The sequence below is a fragment of the Rhamphochromis longiceps genome, linkage group LG16 (genome assembly GCF_057381845.1).
Source record: "Rhamphochromis longiceps isolate RC_006_pf linkage group LG16, R_longiceps_female_GT1.1, whole genome shotgun sequence".
Lineage (NCBI taxonomy): Eukaryota > Metazoa > Chordata > Actinopteri > Cichliformes > Cichlidae > Rhamphochromis > Rhamphochromis longiceps.
Genome location: NC_140572.1, coordinates 27,768,444 through 27,788,025, shown reverse-complemented (window position 1 = coordinate 27,788,025; position 19,582 = coordinate 27,768,444). Strand labels below are relative to the sequence as shown.

The 19,582-nt window shown below is 40.1% G+C and overlaps 2 protein-coding genes across 3 annotated transcripts; one reads left to right on the top strand and one right to left on the bottom strand.

Annotated features, from left to right (window-relative positions):
* Nucleotides 1-2,886: 2,886 nt before the first annotated feature.
* Nucleotides 2,887-12,838, bottom strand: septin10 (septin 10). 2 transcript variants are annotated; one of them, XM_085384185.1, is made up of 10 exons: nucleotides 12,681-12,838; nucleotides 11,635-11,749; nucleotides 10,912-11,107; nucleotides 10,608-10,794; nucleotides 6,968-7,129; nucleotides 6,581-6,677; nucleotides 5,258-5,426; nucleotides 5,039-5,171; nucleotides 4,500-4,678; nucleotides 2,887-3,720 (listed from the first exon to the last, which is right to left on the bottom strand). In XM_085384185.1, exons 1-10 carry the CDS (start codon nucleotides 12,708-12,710, stop codon nucleotides 3,705-3,707), a joined length of 1,284 nt encoding a protein of 427 aa, XP_085240311.1. In that variant the 5' UTR covers nucleotides 12,711-12,838; the 3' UTR covers nucleotides 2,887-3,704. The 2 variants fall into 2 exon arrangements, with proteins under 2 accessions (XP_085240311.1, XP_085240312.1); XM_085384186.1 differs by lacking the exon at nucleotides 2,887-3,720 and having other exon boundaries at nucleotides 4,496-4,678.
* Nucleotides 12,839-14,344: 1,506 nt separating this feature from the next.
* Nucleotides 14,345-19,251, top strand: sowahca (sosondowah ankyrin repeat domain family Ca). The gene is made up of 4 exons (XM_085384555.1): nucleotides 14,345-14,846; nucleotides 15,257-15,630; nucleotides 15,812-16,201; nucleotides 17,069-19,251. Exons 1-4 carry the CDS (start codon nucleotides 14,501-14,503, stop codon nucleotides 17,525-17,527), a joined length of 1,569 nt encoding a protein of 522 aa, XP_085240681.1. The 5' UTR covers nucleotides 14,345-14,500; the 3' UTR covers nucleotides 17,528-19,251.
* The last annotated feature ends 331 nt before the right edge of the window (nucleotides 19,252-19,582 follow it).

Here is a 19,582-nt window from a genome sequence, read left to right as displayed (position 1 = left end):
AGCTGGCCATTAGAGAATCCATCCTGGAGAGTCATATTGTATCTTGCTATAATTATAATTATCTTGTGAAAAGCTGTGGGAGCAACACTCCAGGTATGGTTGTCGGCGTATCATTAGTGAAGTGTGTGAAGTGAAGAGGTGTTTAGGAATAAAGGAGACGTTCTTCCTCTTTTATCCTTCCCCCCCATTGTCTCTTTGACTCATTCTCAAATCTCTATCTTCCTCCTTTCTTATCTTCTTCCTCTTGGCCTCTAAAAGCCAACGCTGGCGTGGATGAGGTGTGTAATTGGTAAATTTCAGAGCGTCAGCGGCACTCCCCTTAAATGACAACCCTATCTTTCCACGAGTCGAGCCTGTCTCCAGCGATCACCCCCATTTGCATTTAGAGTGACTGGCAAAAGGTGACAGGGGTGTGTACGGGAATGTCTGCATGTGCGAGTGCAGGTGTATGACAGCTATCTTAGCTGTAAACCCAGTCATAAAAAACTCGACTCTAACACTCAAACTGCTGCGTTTAAAGCAGAGAGAGGGAATGCTGCACTTTTTTCTTTGATTTTTCAGATTTCTGCAGTGCACAGATTGTGTTCTTCCAGGAAAACTGGGTGAAATCACTTCCCACCTGGGAGCTGAATCTCCTAGAGAGCAGCTGAAGGTGTCTGTATATATACACACACACACACACGTGCCCATTCTCCACAGTTTTCCTGGGTGAAATGGTTCTCCTCTAGGTATCCACTTCTCAGCTTATTATACCAGTGAGGTGCTGCAGGCTCCTGCAAGGAATCGATCAGCATTCCTCTGCTATACGCCAGAGCTGTCTTTCCACCTGTCTGTGTGCCAGCTCCAGAGTCGCACTAAGGGAAAGAGGGCTGTAGGGTAAGACACTGCAGGGAACAAGTCCTTTATCAGGCAATATAGGGCACTCCCTTTGTGTGTGTGTGTGTGTGTTCGTGTTCAGATATAGCAAGTGGTGGGTAGGGGAGATGTTAAGCTGCTGTTACCTACTAAATCTTACTCTAAAGCAAAGGGAGAGCTTCTTCCACTTATCTTCTGAGAAAAGGAAAACGAAATGTAGACATTAACATTTCTTCTAACTGAACCACACAGATGGAGGCATTTTCTTTTCTTTTAGAATTAGAATAGAATAGAATTCAACTTTATTGTCATTGCACATGCACAGGTACAGGGCAATGAAATGCAGTTTGCATCCATCCAGAAGTGCTTTAGTGATATAGATATATTACAATATATATTAGCAATAATATAGATATGTGAGTATATTACAGAAATGGGTCTATTATGGTATGTTATAATGTACACGGTATGAAGTATGTTGTGAATATTCTATAACTATAAGTATGTACAGGCTGTAGTGAGTACAAGCTATGTACAGGATATGAACAGGATATAAATATGAAAAACTATACAGAATATGAAATAAATAACTTTACAGAATCTGGGATATACAGCTATACAGAAATGGGAACTATGCAAGTTGTAAACAGTTGTAGGGTTAAAGATTATCGAATGTACAGAATGATTATTTACACAGAGCTATACAGTAGTGCAGTTAAGATAAGTGAGGGTGTAGATAGTTTCTACAGAGGCTATATAAAGTGCTAGTGGTTGTGAGTGGTGGTTCAGTCCATGTTATTATTGTGTTTGAGGGTACAGTTGTCCATTGTGGGTGTGTGTATGTTCAGTCCATGAGTTTAACGTGGGTCAGATGTCAGGAGGCAGAGTTCAGGAGTCTGACAGCTGTGGGGAAGAAGCTGTTCCGGTACCTGGTGGTCTTAGTCCGGAGGCTCCTGTGGCGCCTCCCAGAGGGCAGGAGGGTGAAGAGTCCATGTGATGGGTGACTGGGGTCTTTGATGATTTTCCCAGCCCTTTTCAGACACCGCTTCCTGTAGATGTCTTTTATGGCAGGAAGTGGTGCTCCGGCGATGCGCTGGGCAGTTTTCACGACCCTCTGCAACGCCTTCCGGTCCGAGACAGAGCAGTTCCCGTACCAGACTGTTATACAGTTGGTCAGGATGCTCTCGATGGTGCAGCGATAGAAGTTCACCAGGGTGTCTGAGGACAGGTGGTTCTTCCTCAGAGTCCTCAAGAAGAAGAGGCGCTGGTGAGCCTTCTTGACCAGCTTGGAGCAGTTGGTCGTCCAGGTGAGATCCTCGGAGATGTGGGTACGGTATAAAAGAAAACGTTCAAATGCCTTAAAAGTGTTATTCCAGTGATTAGATGTGGTGTCAGCAACCAACAATAAAACTTTAGTGAGGCAAAAACAGGCCTCGCTAAAGAAATGCTTTCCCCCAAATACAGTGTATAATGTCAGACCAACAGTACATTTAATAGTGTAATAATCTCCACAATTAGATATCCTGGGGGAATTCCTTGGCAGGACTGCAATGATGCCATTACACATGGACATAACATTTCAGTTTGTAGCTCTTCCACTGTCAAATCTTTGAAGCCAGTGCAAACAGACTGTGGGTACAGTTAAATCAGTCCTCATTCATTACATCACAGTCTGAACCTCACGCTGTACCAGTAGATGGTACCAGTAGATGTGTTGCCTATAAACATCCCAGCCTTTAATGAAGTAGACAAACACAATCCATCATCATAAAAATACAAAGATTTATTTAGAAAGAAGAAAAGCTCCCATATAATACTGTTTATTCCTTAAATATAAGTGTAGTACAAATGTGTCTCAGGCAAGCATTTATCCAGTAGGCATCGATGTGTTTCCCTGGATGTGATCACAAACTGGATAACGTAGTTTTTAGGTTTAATACAGATAAGGCACTATTACCTTTAACTAGTGTAAATACAGTAAGTTTTTTTTTTTTTTAATCATTGAAACCAGCAGCGGTTTATGCTGGAGTATTGCTGAGAAAGGGTTTCACACAGTTAAAAAGTCCGAAAAGCGATGAACAGAAATATGTAGAATACAGTCTTCAGAGAAATACAATTCTCCCTCAAACAGCGACTCGGTGTGATGCATTTTTTCCCCGTGAGTCAGCTCTTCTCATACAGACAGGACTGCAAGCGTCAACGGTTTGTGTCAATATATAAAAAAAATAAAATAAAAATGAAAATAAGAGAGCAAGTAAAATAAAAAATATATGTATAAAAATACACAGTAACATGTACCTAATCCCAAACCAAGCCTCTGTTTTACCCTCCTCAGAAAACCGTTTAACTGTAAACCTCGGCAGAGAAGTGAAACACTCTGAACCAATTTGTTCCCTTTGGAACAACCGCAAGAGAACGTGTGAGGTTCCTAACAGTGTTTTTGGGGGGTTTTTTTTAGTTAATGCTAGTATGTTCAGATTGAAGATTTAGAGCATCAAGGTGGTGTACCAAACAAAGAGAATATAAAAAACTAGAAAGAAACAGGGAAATATAATATCCTGTGACACTTCTGACAACTCTTAATGACAGAAACACTAGACAAACCTGTAAAAATGGTGATGGATTATTACATATGGTGCTGACAAGCTGAAAGTGAATTGTACCTCACAGGAACCACTTCACTGCTAGAAAGATAAAAAATTAAATACATGATTCATTTTAAAACCCATTTTGGACTTTGTTGAACTGATTTATGTGGGCGGTTTCTTTAGTGTTACAACTGGCCACAGGGGTGTGGAAAGGGTGTGGGGTATAATGTCACCGGTTTTGCTGGTCACAACTGAGAATCTTCACATGAAACCAGAACTGAAAAAAAGAACAAGAGAGAGACATATGAGCAACTTACAGAATTTCCCGTTTGCAGTTAATCAGTGACAATAACTTAAACATCTTACATGTGCACAGATCTTAAACATCCTCATTAGTTATCAGATTTGATACCCTTGAGCTCAATGAGTATGTCTTCATCTGCACTGTCTCTTAGAGAACAAGTAATTAATGACCTGTGCAGGGGTGCTTACTCACAATATGATATTATGATTATATATGTATAAAGGAACACTTTTTAATCAAAGTATAGCATCACACCAGGTAAACTTCTGGGGTATTGATCTGGCCAGTTAAGGAGCAGAGGTGTTTATGAAATTAACAACAGGAGCACTAAGAGGTAACAATAGCTCCTTTTCCATTATTACCTACTCAGATCGACTTTTCAGGGGTTTTCCATTAGGTCATAGTACCTGGTACCAGATACTAAAATAGTACCTGACCAGCCGGGGTTCCAAGCAATCTGAGCAGGTATTAAAAATATGACATCTACAGACTGCATGCCACGATTGGCTGGTCAGTGGCATCACTCGAGGAGTCATGAGTTTTTTGATAACTTCACAAAAATCAACTGTAATTTTAAGCCATCATTTTTTCTTTGGTTTGATGAATTCAGCCGTCTGTATGTTGATAATTTTCATTTCCAAAAAACAATGTGGAATCTATTTATTCCTAACACATTACTCAGATGTCCAGTATGACTCGCCCCCCAGTATTCCATAAAAGCACAGGCATTGGTATTTGCAGAATTCTCTTACTTCTTCCGGTCTTTGTCCTTCTTGCCATTGGCAGTGAGGCTCTGGGCCTGCAGGAGTTGGGCAGCAGCTTTTCTCTTGCCGAAGGAGCTTAGGTCGTCATCAAGAAGCCGCTTCTTCTCCTCCAAAGCAGCTTTCTCTTCTGCATGGAGGCGCTTGAGCTGCTCAAAACGACTCTGGAGCTGAAAGAATGAGATGTGACAACACATGTTCATTACATAATACTTACTTTCACACGTCGAACAAATTGAATGTAAAAGTGTAGAAAGGTAGACTGATTGGGTGAAAACAAAACATCAGTGAATTTTTTTTTATAATAGAGCATAAAACTGAAAGCAGAATATAAATAAATGACTTCTTTAATGGGGAAAAATGGAAAAGCTGACTTTATTTTTCCAATAGGAAACACTTTACTTTAATCTCTTCAGCTGATGCGAGATTTTATTTGTCTATTAAATATAAAGAATAGGAAACTCGGGGCAAAAAGCACATTGCTTAAGGTGTGTTGTGAGGACATCAGTTTGCATGTATGCACTGTATACCTCTCTTTCAGCCTCCTTTAGTTCCGCTTCCTTGTCCTTTACCCTCTGCACAAACATCTGCCTCATTTCATCCTCCCTCTTCTGCAGCTCCACCAGAAACTCCTGACGCTTTGCCTCATACGTCTGCTGCAAACTGCAACACACATAACTCAGCTGTAAGTCATATGCCCGTGCATTTTCTCATTTTGTGGATGTATGCATGGGTTTGTGACGTCATACCTGACAGGTTTGCACTCTGAGTCTGTGTCTTTGAAACCAAGCTCTTCAAGCTTGCAGCGTCTGTAAAGCTCGTAATGCCGAGTGTGGGTCTGCTCTCTCAGGTCTTCCATATTTACGCATATGAGCATCTCCCTCAGCTTAACAAAGTCGCAGTGATTCTCATTTTCCACTGACACACACACATCAAAGAAATCAAAGGGTTATTCTTCATAATAAAATACATTCTAAACTTCAAGTTAAAAAAAAAAAAAAATAGTTTCAAGTAGTGCTGGGCGATATGACGATATATATCGCCTGGACGATAGAAAAGTGTCTATCGTGCATTTGTCTTCTATAGTTTCTATCGTTCCTAACCTAATTGTATAAATTATTACATAAAATTTATCATTAAATAGCCTGTTGCAAATATATTAGTGTTGTCTTGTCACTATACATACTCTAACTTTATGCACAAGAAAATAAAGTATAAAAAAAAAAAATTATATTTTTCGTAAAGAAACTCCGTCTTGTGGTTTTGCGACATGGTGCTGCTTTATGTGCACCCGGATTTGCGAGATGCTTTATGGCAACTCAAAACGATGGACGCGCGACAGGTTGCAGTTTCATGGCCGGACATGCAACAGGCAGAGACAGCTACACAGCACCCCAAGAAGAAGCACTTTTACCGAAAAGAGGGGGTACGTCTGTGATTTGGTTACATTTCGGGTTCAACAGCACCGACAGAGCGGAAGACGCCCATTTGCAAGCTATGCCATAAAACTATTCCCGCGCCTGATGGCAACACAACAAATCTCTTCTATCACCTACAGAAGGTCCAAGAAAAAGAATACTCAAGAACCCAGAAAACCCGAGCTAAACCAAGTTGTGAAACAATGGGAGCAAGCTGGAAAAAGAAGAACTATAGCCAGCTGAAGATACAGCAGTCTTTCGCACAATGAGAAAACGTCCCAGGGCCATAAACAAATCACAGTAGCCGCTGTTTTCATTTGATACATTGATATTGCTGCACTAAAATGTTTGTTTCTTATTTGTAACAGTTCTGTTAAATGTCTTTTCAAATTAAAATTGGAGAAAAGTGAGCAATGAAATTTGTCAAACTTTCCAGAGAATAACTGGAAACAAGGTAAAATTGTCGTATATCGTGATATATATCATTATCGTGATATAAAATAATTGATTTGTGATAAATATTTTTTCCATATCGCCCAGCACTAGTTTCAAGCATGACACAAAGTGTAGCCAGTGAAAACCACAGTAAAGGAAAATGTTAAGGTGAACTGCCAAAGCTTTAAAGAAATCCATAAACAGAGTAATTCATCCTACCTTGCACTACACCCCATGGATACTGGCGAGCTTTCACCATCTTGTTTCCAACAGCAACTTCCTCTGTGCTGCCTACTACAGCAAATGGCAAATGACCCTTAAAGAAAAAAAAAAATCATATACAAGACGGATTCATGCATCTGAAGCAAAAGACACAGCTTGGAAAAATACTTTAACTAAAGCTGTTGTAGATCAAACGCCTACACTAATATTCTCACTTAAAATCACAGATTCCTTTTACACCTCAGAAATGTTTCCTTTGACAAAACAAAACACACACGGTGTGTGTCTGAAATTTGAATTATATGTTTCGAACACTTCTGCCAGTAAAAACATTCACCTAAACCTGTATCTGAGAAAAGTCTGTGTGTGTGTGTGTTTCCTTACATTCATTGTAGTGTTGACTTTGGCCACTGTCTCATCATCCAGTGGGAACTGGTATATCTGGACACCATTGCTGACCAGCTCACTCATGATCTTGATCTTGAACTTGTGCAGTTCACTCTTGCTGATTGTGTCGGCCTTGGCAATCACTGGAATGATATTCACCTACAGACAGATGTGATAAATGTTCATGATAAGCATAGTGACAGTATTTTTTACAAATACATGCCAGCTACAGAAAATAACTTTTCATGCCATCTGTGAAATAAAATAATAATAATAATTAAAAACAAAATGATAATCTGATAATCCAGTTTACCATCAAACATATTTTCACCATGTCTTTGTTATGATGGAGTCACACTTTAGCTTCCATTTTCATAGTCAGACCTTCATCTCCATTAACATCCAATGCCTCAAATGCACAAAATTATAAATCCACTAAAGAATGCAAGGCCGCACTGATATCAGTAGCTTGATATGGTTCAATGACACTGAGAACTAAGACATGCAAACCACTGCATTTCCCCTCAGTATGCTAAAGGACATTTATATACAGATAAATACTGAAAAATATAAAATAGAAACAAATAAATGTATTTTCATCACAGCTATCACATTAATTTAGAGACTTTTATTCTCAATAAGAACTAAATACCATGACAGCAACTACTGTTGTCTTTAAGCTGCATGTAGACAATATATAAAATTCAAAACACTAAATTCACAAAGTTATCTTCAATAAAAAGAGCAACTCCTGATATCACAGGCATCCACTAATTGAGCTAAAACAAGTTGTTTTCACAGCACAGCATACCGTGAAAGTACATGTAGACACATTAAATACATCCTGTCATCAGACTGGTAACAGTATCACTTAACAAGAACGGGAACTGTATTTGTTGTCTCTCTCTTTATCAGAAATTCTTTCTCCTAAAACTATTTTTTGCTAAGTGTTATAAAAACCATGTTTTCTGAATGTCATTTCTGGCCCAGCAGTTCACCACGCTGTCCCACATTCCTGTCTGTCTGTCACGTTGTCAAACCAAACTGGGACCTGGAATGACTTGTTGTCATTGGGCGAGCTTCTGGGGCCAGACCACACACACCCATACACACATACAGAATACACACACACTGACCCCAGCAGAGAAGTCTTAAGAGATCTGATCCAACAGCTGTCTGAGTGACTGCCTGTCTGTCACTGCTGCAGATTGAACAATTGGCTCTTTCTGTGTGGTTCTGTACACTGACACAGAAGGACAACTCGAGTGTGTGTGCGTGAGGTGATTACAGCATTCCAGTGCTGCTTCTATCCCTTTCACACGCAAATCCAGGGTTACCAACACTCCAGAGCAGCGAAACCACACAAACACACAAAAAGCACAAAGTTGCTACACACAGGGAGCATGGGAAACTCTCTAACCATTTCAAGAGGAATGGATAGAAGGGGGTTCAGTTAGTTGGACAGTGAACCTCTCCCAGCAGTCAGACATAAAAACAACCTCAGTAGCAACTTATACAGAAACTCCCACCATCTCTCCCACACACAACCACATATAATCTGTCTTCATGTTAAATGTTTTCACACTGTATTCCTACTAAAGAAGCACTAAAAGAAGGCACCTTTTGCAGTTGTCGCTTCCAAGTTTGAAATTTATCTCCTGCAAATGCATCATGAACGCATCATTAATCTCCTGTTATCCCTGTAGTTCACTGAAGACAAAGCTATCAAAGTTAAGCCAGCCTTCATCTTCATCCACAGACAGTACAAAAGATGGATGTAACCACAGTGACATCAGCCAGTGGTTTGTGAAATCCTGTTCTAAGCTGAACAGCGTTTGCCATCACCTCCTTGGTCTTTTGAAACTGCGTGTAATAAGAGGAGGATCTGAAACTGAACATATCCTCCATAATTCTCTTGACCAGATTTTTAACTTTTGTTTTTATTATTCAGGATTACCTAAAAATAACAATAAGGTGTTTTACTGAGGTCACAAAGAAAGGAAGTTGAGGGTGGTTTTCAGATAACCTTTTATAAATTCTTTTTTGGAACCACAGTTATTATCCACTGGCAGCCATAAAACGTTTACGGCACTTCAGCATTGGCCTGATTTTTCAGAGTATCTTTTATAATGTTCAATTCGTCATCTTTAGCTCCAAACTAAATGCGGAGATTACAATGCTTTTAGTATATGGTCTACATCATATTCTATTTTTTACTACCCATCTCCACACAACAATTCTTGTCATTGTCTTACCCTTTTAACTGTAATGAAATGGTGCTTTACAGAATGTCTACTGCATTATTGCCCCTTTCCTCATTGGTAATCACTGGCCTGTTGTGGACCGAGGGCAGTGGTCCAGGTCAGGTAGACAACTTAAGCCTGGTTTATGGTCAACGCACACCAAATGCAACGTCACCACAGCCCCGGCATTGTTTATATTGGCACCTGGAGCAAACCAGCTCAGTTCAGACTTCTCCTGAATGACAGGTTTTCTCCTGAATTCAGCACAGGGCGATCGTGGCTCAAGAGTTGGCAGTTCGTCTTGTAATCGGAAGGTTGCCGGTTCGAGCCCTGGCTCCGGCAGTCTCGGTCGTTGTGTCCTTGGGCAAGACACTTCCCCCGTTGCCTACTGGTGGTGGTCAGAGGGCCCGGTGGCGCCAGTGTCCAGCAGCCTCACCTCTGTCAGTGCGCCCCAGGGCAGCTGTGGCTACAATGTAGCTTGCCATCACCAGTGTGTGAATGGGTGGATGACTAAATGTAGTGTGAAGCGCTGTGGGGTCCTTAGGGACTAAGTAAAGCGCTATACAAATACAGGGCATTTACCATTTTAAAAAAAATCTTGGCATTAGTGCTGGCATAAGAGTAGAAAAGTCAAAACAAGAAGACATGAAAAGCAAGTTGGTTTGGTTTTTTCCTCCAAAACGTATAATCTCTTCAAACCATCTGTATATTCCGGGAATCTTAGCTTCTGTTCTGATATTTACTTAAATGGTAGTTAAAAACCAACATGATCATAGATTTGTGTGTCAGGTCGAAAAGGGAATCGAAAAGGGAAACGACAAGCCCAAACTACACCACAGCATGGCGCATGCCAATAGTTGTGACGTCAGTTTTGGTGAATGCTGCTGTTTGCAAAAGTAACAATTGTGAGCACAAACTAGGTTTGAAGGTATGTTGTGACATACACATCAACACACCTGACTCTCCTCAGATCAAATACCAAACATGCCCTTTTAATTACGTTTTAACCTTTGGAGTACATCATCATTCCCCAATGAACAAGTGTAACATATCTAGATGCCAACGCCAATTATATTCTTGTGCTGCAATAATACATTTCAAATGTGAGCCGCCTGACTGAAATGTTGCTGGGCTAGATTTTTTTTTTAAACTTAAGCCTGCTATTAACTATGCTACTTAGTAGCACTGCAACCACAGACACAGGTAAGTTTCGCCATCAATTACACAAAATGCGTGAAACAACTTGACTTGCTACTTTTTCTACTTCAAACATAAAGAAAACAACTTTAAAACTGACAGATTTTCTTAAGTATTACATTACAGTGACACTGAGAAATACAACACATTTATTATACCCTCTGACATGCAGAAGACACTGTGGTCCTTTCTCCTACCTTGCTGTCTAATTTCTTCATGGTGACCAGATCAAGGGATTTGAGTGAATGGCCTGAGGGGGAAATGAAGTAAAGGCAGGCATGGACTCGTGAGTCATGGTAGTTGTGAAGAGAACGCTTGATTTTTAGCTCCTCCTGGAGATAACTCTCAAATTGCCTGTCAATGTAGTCCACCACAGGCTGGTAGCTAAAAGACATACATAAAGTGATCATCAGTAACTGGCAAGTTCACAACGACAGTAAAATCACTTCACGGCAGTCGCAATCCTCCAACATTAATAACCTACTCAGCTCTTCCCCGTACCTCTCTTGTTTATTCATCTGGTCTCCAAAGCCAACTGTGTTGACCACAGTGAGACGTAGTCTGACGTTGCTCTCCTGCAGGTCATATGTTTGAGCCCGGAGCTTCACCTGAGGTTCAAAGTGGGATGACTCAAAGTTCTCAAAGTTGGTATTAAATAGCGTGTCCATCAGTGTAGACTTGCCTATACCCGTCTCACCTAGGGGCACAAAAGAGACGTATGATGCAATCTTTAGTAACTAAACTTGAAACAGAAACTTTTCAGTACAATTTTATTGTAACTATAACTGCCAGAAAGTCAGATTTATCCAGCAATGCAACTGTGGTCACAATTAATTCTAGCTAAGTGTGCAGGAGCTTTAACATCAGGAATGCCTGACTAAGAGCTGCAAACTGAGATCATTAACTGAATGTTTGTATGCAAAATAAAATTTAGCAATGCATTTCTATTACTATTTAATGACAGACAATCTACCTACGTTTTATAAAGGCAATAAAACTTTCTGAGAGAGTCTATGTTCTGTTATTCCTGTCAATTTGTTCAACAAAAATGTCCACTACTCCTGTCTAAATGACATGACAAATAATAAAAAAAAATGTCTTAATTTTTTCCTAAATACCAAAAAAAAAAATTTTTTTAATTAGCTCATCATCAACAGCAAAAAGAAACTCTGCATACATTATGCAGAGTTTCATCTATGTATCTATGTGTGAGCGACACAGTACCGATGCAGAGAATATTAAAGCAGAAGCCCTGGCAGATGGACTTGTTGACAAGCTGGTCAGGAAGGCTGTCAAAGCCCACATGGCCAGCAAGAGACAAGGACCGGACTCCTTTATCCTGTGGAATAAATTTGACAGGAAAAGCTGGGTTGTAACATTATGATGCTTTTTTTCCTCTCTTATTTCACAAAATATTGCACTTACAAACAAACAGAATCACATAATGCACCGAGTAGTCTAGTCCAGCCAAGATGTTTACGTATTTTTGTCTTTATTCTTTGCCTGATTAGATAAATCTGGTTTTTAAAGCCTGTGTGTGGGCCAAAGAGGCACAAAAGCGGTTAGAAGACGTTAAATAGGACAATAAGATAAATCCACCTAACTTCCAAAAGCCTGAGATAACTTTAAATATCACCGTCGTCCACTTTGTCAGACCTTCTCCAGTCTAAATTAATGAAACTTCCCGAGTGTAGGTGGTCAGCAGCACTGATTTAGATATGCTATGACTAAGAACCTTTAATAACTCTGTGGGCGGTGCTGTGCTTTATTTCTGAATCCTTGTCATTGCTGGAGGTCGAAACGCCAACTTTCATTCAGATTTGTGAGGGCTAATAATCAATGATATTTGTGTCACAAAGCTCCCGCAACGTACAAATACATCTTGCGGCAGGCACGAATTGCACACATATTTTCAAAAGCTTATCACGGAGCTAACGTTAACGATTCTATGAAACTAATGTAGCACTGCTAGTGTAGCCTTAGCCAGCTAGCGCCCTCTCAGCCGTTTACCGTAGTGAAAGGCATAACCGGGGATCTTTTTAAAAAAAAAAAAGGGTTCAGTGCTTGTGTTGATAGCACATCATACATATGTTGTCGAGTTTTAAACTTTGCCCCGTTTAAACATGAATGTTTTCCATAAGTGTAATAACTGAAAGTTTTCAGGCTAGGAGCTAACTTAACGATAGCCTCGGACACTCCCTGCTCAACTGTCTAGAAATAAGTTTATTGTCGACAACACAGAGTAAAAAATAAATAAAAAAAATACTAACCGGCTGCCGCGCAACATCCGAAGAAGCCATAACTTAAGATGGGTCGTAAACAGATTCAGAAATAACTTTAAAAAAATAAAAATTAGAAAAGGATCGACTTCTTTCTCAAAGAATCTCGCTCAATATCGCCCTACTGCTGTCGACAACTGGACAGACGACACCATTAAACACAATGTAGTAATGGGACGATTTTTAAATTTTCTTTATATCGACAGTAATGCAAGTTATGGCAAATTTTGCGGAGGCTCCAATATTTAAATGTTCTACAGCATGTAATTTACAAAAATAAAAGATAAGATAGCGCTGAAAAGCAAGAAAAACTTAATGCAGTAATAAAATCGCCCCCCTTTTCTAATAATGGTACAGCGCAATTTAATTTTCCCAGTGCTTACTTTGGGGACTGTTTGCACCGACAAAACATTAAAATGTATGAAATTAGATTTTTTTGAGGTGTGATTATTATAATAAAATAACGAAATGAAAAATCATTATATATATCATATTAATTTAAAACTGTTCCATATAGGATCTGCTGTGTATAGCTATGGGGAAATGCATGTAAGACCAACTAACTAATCCGGTTTATATGCTACAGAAGAAAGCTAAAGCAATTATAAATAGATTAAATATTATCAGATTATTATGATCAAGGGATTAGAATATCCATTAAATTGCATGCCTTAAAATTCTACTGTTTCATTGAGCTCCGGACTCCACCGATATTGTACAAAGCACAAAAAATCTCCTTCTAAACTGTATTTGGAGGTTTTAAATTAGAGGGAAAGCATGTTAACTAAGAACAGGGCCAGGACAATTTAAAAACAAATACAAGGTGTATCTGTTATATGGGTAAATGTGAGTAACTGTAATGAGGAATTACGATTGTTCTGTTCACTATGTCATTTTAAAAACAGTCTAAAAATCAGATCGTAAACAAATGTAAAAATGTGGAACAGAATGATTTCCATTGTTTAAAAGAAACATTTATTTTTGTCCTGGTTCTGTTTCGATTCTTCATATTGTATCATCTTTTTTGTATTTTGGTTGAAATCTTAATATAACAAATAAGTACAGGTTTAATAAGCTTAAGGTTTAATTTGCACCTTTTAGGTCAATAATTTGTGCTCTTCCCCTTGAATTTACTTCTTGACTGTTAAGGTGTATTTGTTTACTCAAATAACCTCCTGTTTTTGTTGTTTTGTAAAATTTTAATAAGGACTGAAAGATCAAGTTCTGCGGTGGATTACTTTTCTTTGTGAGGTGAGGTAAATGTTTTAGGATCAGAATCCTCTTAATCTGGCCAAGTTTTTGCAAAAATACAAGGAGATTGAGTCCGGTTTCCTCACTGCATGCAAAAAGAAACTCCAGCTGGGCATGAAAGATAGCCGTAAATAGGATGAACATAATGCAATCTGGATGAACCTTGGATATTATTTTGAAAAGTTCAAATTGTGCAGTGCAATTATTATTAATACTGTGAGTGTGTTGACCGGAAAAAAATGTGTATTTTATTATATATTGTGTATACGCAGTATTTATGGTCACTTTTAAATAACTAGTCGTCTGGGAAGCCCGCGTTTCCGATGAGCACTGGAACGCAACATGATTCTTGCCCCTTGCCTGTGAGACGATGTGAGCGCCCCCTGTCTGAAAGAGCTAAACACTGGTCTTCCCATGGAGGAGAGGAGGAGGCCAGAGAAGAAGATGCTGTCATCCTCTCCTTAAGCGAATGAGCGCGTTAATGGGCTCATTTTTAAACCTTCGTGCGCAAATAACCCAGTGATCTTTGCGCTCTGTCTGAGTCGTTCAGGACGAGGACGATGATGATGATGGCGTCCCGCTGCACAGTGCAAGCCGTGCAGGAGTTCCTGTCGGAGAGAGGAGGGAGGGTCCAACAGATGGAGCTGATCGATCATTTCCTATCGCTGAATGAACAGTCGAAGGAAGGGGTGGATCGCGAGGTGCTGAAAAGCATCGTTGACAGCGTGGGTTTCGTGAAGGTAGAAAACGGCGTGAAATTTGTGTGTTTGAACAGTGAAGGCAGCGGGGCGTCGGTGATGCGTACAGACGTAGATGGCCACGATGGTGCGGAGTGCAATGGCAACATCCAAGAGACGCTGGACAACAACTGTGTCAACGGCAATCATGATAAGGGCGACCAAACAGGTGAGGACGACGGATCCATTGTGTTTGCGTGATTTTTACGCGCGTGTTTTATCCATGAATTGCTTTCTTACGTGTAACGTAGGCTGTTTTATCTATATTTTTGTTTATGTACTGTCTACTTGTTTATTTGTAATACAGCACGAATAAATAAAAGGTTTGGCAATTATTTTGTTGTTTTTACAGGCCAATATACGCATACTGCTTCTTTTTTTTTTTTCACCGTACAAAATAGTGTTTGATTCAATTTAATTTGGAATCATTTCCTGCCAAAAACACAAAATCCCTAAGGTTCAGGATACTAATGACACCAGTGAGGAAAAATAACAACAACAGCCTGTTAAATTCTGCAGCATGTGATCAAAAGTCTGCATGAAGTTGAATGAACACAAAAAAAATTAATGGTCTTACAGGGGTCCACTTTCCACTGGACAATGACAAACAGACAAATGGCAATAAGAAACCTGCAACCCCATCCCAGAGCAAGACCAGCACAGGAGTTCCTACCCCTGGTGGAGGAGGTGAAGTGAAGCTAAGAGACAGAAGGAGACGAGAGTCAGCTCCAGTTCTTGGGATGCCAGATCTCGACCAGGCCCAACCCGGAGGATCTCATAACCAGCAGACAAGAGGGGCACGCAGGGTGTCTAGAGGGTCACAGCGTGCCATGCTGACCAGCTGCCTGTCTGAAGACAGTGCTCTGGAGGGACTGGACCATATAGGAGATATCCAAACACCCAAAGGAAGTCGCAGGAACTTCATAGAGCTGATGATGAGTAGTTCTCCTCAGGTAGGACACAGTGCTTTTTATTATCATTAAGTATTTGTTGCTTTTGCCCTTCTTTTTTTCTTTCTTTGAATGGCAGCTTTCTGTGGAAAGTAACAGTTTGCTGGGAATTTCTAAATGACTACATTTTGTGCTGTGACACAAAAATCTTAACAAAAGCCACGGCTATTGTATGTTCTGTCAGGTGCGGAGATCTCTGATCAACCGTGGGTCACGCCTCCGGGACTCGGTTAAGAGCGAAGGCGACTCGGCGTCCCTCCTCTCCTCAGCCACTGACGAGGACTGCGCCTCAGTAACCCTGGACCCTCTAGAGCACGAGTGGATGCTGTGCGCCTCAGACGGCCTGTGGGACAGCCTTCAGCCCCTGCTTGCTGTCGAACCCAGCCTGGTGACCAAGAGAGACTTTGTGACTGGTTTTACCTGCCTCCACTGGGCAGCTAAGCAGGGAAAAGCTGAGCTGCTGTCTCAGCTGCTCACCTTTGCCAAAGAGAACACTATACCTGTGAATGTGAATGTGAGATCAAGTGCTGGTTACACACCGCTGCACCTGGCCGCCATGCATGGACACACCCAGGTGGGTTGCAGGGAGTAGTATCATGTGTTACACCTGCTCAGTGAAGCAGTACATAATTACCTACACTTTATCTGCCCAGGCTAGAAACATTAGCTCAAAACAAGTTAACTGAACTATGGTTGTAAACACAAGTTTAAACACACTCATCCTAGGTGGTAATTTGGGTTTTTTAAGGATTTCTTTGAAGCTTTTTTTCCAGGATGGAATGATTGTACAGCATATATTGTTAATGACAAGAAGTTTGAGCTTATTTTAGATATTCTGCAATCCACATAGCGCCAAAAGTATACATAGGGGTTCAAACGTGCACTGTTATTTGGTTCAATATTCCTTAGCAAGTTGCACCTCAACCACATGTTTTAGTAGCAATATGGATATTTGACCACTCTCCTGTGCAGAGTTGATTCATTTAGAACCTATTACAGATCAGTGCTCTTACCAGAAGCTTAATGTTAGCTTTCTCTATCCCTTCTAGTTTGTTTTTTTTCTGGAAAGGAAAGCGTCTGGACTTCTTTACATTGCTTGAACGTAAAGAAGTCCAGACGCTTTCCTTTCCAAGCTCCTTAGACTACGATGACCTGGATGACTGAGAACCTTCACAGACACCTTCTAGTTTTTATTTGTGTTTGGGATTAATGCCCTGTTGGAACACCCAGTTGTGGACAAGTTTCAAATGTCTAGTTATTCATTTTTTTAATAATTAGTATTATTATTATTTTGGCATTTTAGCCTTTATTGGATAGAGACGGTGTAGACAGACATGAAAGTGGGGAGAGAGAGGGAAAGAAATGCAGCTACATGGTCGCCTTCTAATATCCATGAAAACGAGACCTCTCATGTTTGCATGCGGTGTGTTTGCATTGACAGGTGGTTCGTGTCCTGCTGTCAGACTGGGATGCAGACCCTGAAGCTCGAGATTACAGCGGGAGGAGACCAATGCAGTACTTGTCCCCACCGCTAGCTGCTGACCTGCTGGAAGAAGGAGTGGTCACCTCACCGGGACCTGAGTCAGACAGTGAGAACAACGGCAGCGGCAGAGGTCGGGGCTGGAGATTTGCCAAAGTCCTCCAAGGGAATCTGAACCCGCTCCGGCTGCTGAATTCACCAACAGAGGCATCAGAAGATGGAACGGGGAACGGGAAGAGTAAAGGGGGGATGCAGAGGAAGACGTCTTTGAGCCGACTGAATGCCCGGCTGCACAGAGGACGCCACAGAGCCCAGATCATCCACAGCGCCTCCTTCAGGGACACAGGAGAGGTGGGAAGAGGAGAGGAGCTACACAGCAGTCCTCTTCGAACGAGACCGCTGTCCAACCTGTTTGGATAAATCGACACCACTCTAAGCCAGCGACACAGAGCTGTACACCACTCCCAGGTGTTTTTATTTGTAGCATAGGTATCTTTTATTATCTGACAGGTCAGATATTTTAGTGACAAAATATAACAGTGCAGAAACTAACACATTTTACAAAATTTTCTAAAATTCTAGTTTATTTTTGTTCCTGTTGCAGTTATTGTTTGTCACTGAGGGAAGGGTACAGTCACGTGACAGTTTATTTGCCTTGGCTAGACTGTGAATTCTTTCAAACTTGATTTTTGTTTTGACTTTTTTCCCCCCCTTTATTTAATTTGGACAACTAACATCACAAACATAGTTTAAATATGTTACAGTACAGTTATGTTCATAAAAATGCAAAAGCAACAAGCAGTATTGTAGAAAGTTTTCACTTTGAAGCACTTTGGTTTGTTTCCTCACCGCGTTTCTGTTTGCAGAGTAATATATATTTACACACACTATTAGTCTGAAATTAGATGGTGCTGACGTTTTTTTTTAGTACATTCCTGTAATGTGAACAAATATTTTATTTTTTAAAGTGGCAGATTTTAATATTCAGACAGTTGAAATCGCAGATTTTTTTTTTATAACGAGCAACAGTGTACAGTCATCATGTTTGCACTTGTCACTTTTTAAAAATTGGTAGTAGAAAAATCCATTTGGGTCCCAAATCATATCTATTTTTTAAAATTCTAGGCATAACATCAAAAGGGGATCAGATTTTTACCTGTTTAAATGCAAAATTAACTGATATTCAAAAGGGGCTTGGTAAGTTATTTCTCCATTCATTTTTGTTTATTTAAAGTTGGAGCCAAAAAGAGTTAGGTTCACTAATGGGGAGATGTTGCTAAGAATTGTTTAATTGTTTCCAATTAGCTATACAAAAACACAGATTAGTAGAAGCACAGTCACCAACTTTATATACATTTTTCTACTGCCGATAACGTACCTCAAATTTTCTGAAGCTAATTCACTTGTTTCTACATTGCTTTGTGTGTGGTGTGTATGCAAATGTTCAGACACTGATATTTAGATATTGCTCTCTGAATGTCAGTTGCAGAGTTTTGCTTTGTTATCTGACATTTCATTTCTATATTTACTCCAAAAATGTGACACAGGATTCATTGGTTCATAAGGGTAAAGGTTCAGGCAACCACGGTCATAGATATCCGCCGGAAACCACGACATCATATGAAACTGAGACAAAGTCAATATTGTTCCCATATATTAGTCTGACTTTGCATGCACACTGTCATCTATTCATCAAGCTCCGTTTTCTCTAAGGACTCTGGCCAGAATGTGCCATAGGTTTAGCAGCGATTTCTCAAGTGGTTTCCCAAATATGTGAACCTTTCTTCCTCCCAAATTTCATGAATGTTCTGTTACTAATTTGTAGCATTTGTACTTTTATCACGGAGATTCGTGTCATTCTATGTCTTGACACTTTTGATGTAGAGATTTTATGTCATTTTCTCAGCGGCATGAGTAGAGGAAATGGAAATGCAGCACACTGTTGATTCTTATGTCTATATAAAGAAAATGTGTTTTCATTGTAAAATGCTGTGAAGTGATTGTGTGGTGTGAAATCACTGTTAACGAGCCACTTTTGTTTTTGGATTAATGTCTTATCCATAAATGTGAAATAAAGAAGTTTTGTTTTTATTTGCATAATCTAAAGTTTTTAAGTTTGTCAACTACGCTGTATTGTCCCATTGATGCAATGACTGTATAAAGAAACGGCCTCGGTAATAATGAGAAGGTTTAAAATGTAAAGAGCAGCTGTGAATACTCATGTTAACGTTACCAGAATAGATTAAAAATACAATTGAAGCGAGTCGCTTCATCCGCCCTTCCTGCTGACACCAGCTTATTGTCCTTGCCTGTTGGTGCTGAATAATTGATGATCTGACGACCCCAGCTTTGCTCTGGCATTTACAGTATATCCACAACTTCCTGTCCACATGGCCCACCAGACAGATTAGTATCCAGTTCTTATTTTGCACCTCTTGTTATGCAGACTGACCTAAAGTCAACACTGCTGTTGTT

What these genes read in the sequence shown, in the direction of transcription:
- septin10 (XM_085384185.1), bottom strand. Translation starts at nt 12,710, where the DNA reads ATGGCTTCTTCGGATGTTGCGCGGCAGCCG. An exon ending in TGAAGAAATTAGACAGCAAG is followed by an intron (nt 7,130 to 10,607) that starts GTAGGAGAAAGG and finishes ATCTGTCTGTAG; the next exon opens with GTGAATATCATTCCAGTGAT. An exon ending in TCAGAGTGCAAACCTGTCAG is followed by an intron (nt 5,172 to 5,257) that starts GTATGACGTCAC and finishes TGTGTGTTGCAG; the next exon opens with TTTGCAGCAGACGTATGAGG.
- sowahca (XM_085384555.1), top strand. Translation starts at nt 14,501, where the DNA reads ATGATGATGATGGCGTCCCGCTGCACAGTGCAAGCCGTGCAGGAGTTC. An exon ending in TGATAAGGGCGACCAAACAG is followed by an intron (nt 14,847 to 15,256) that starts GTGAGGACGACG and finishes ATGGTCTTACAG; the next exon opens with GGGTCCACTTTCCACTGGAC. An exon ending in TGATGAGTAGTTCTCCTCAG is followed by an intron (nt 15,631 to 15,811) that starts GTAGGACACAGT and finishes ATGTTCTGTCAG; the next exon opens with GTGCGGAGATCTCTGATCAA.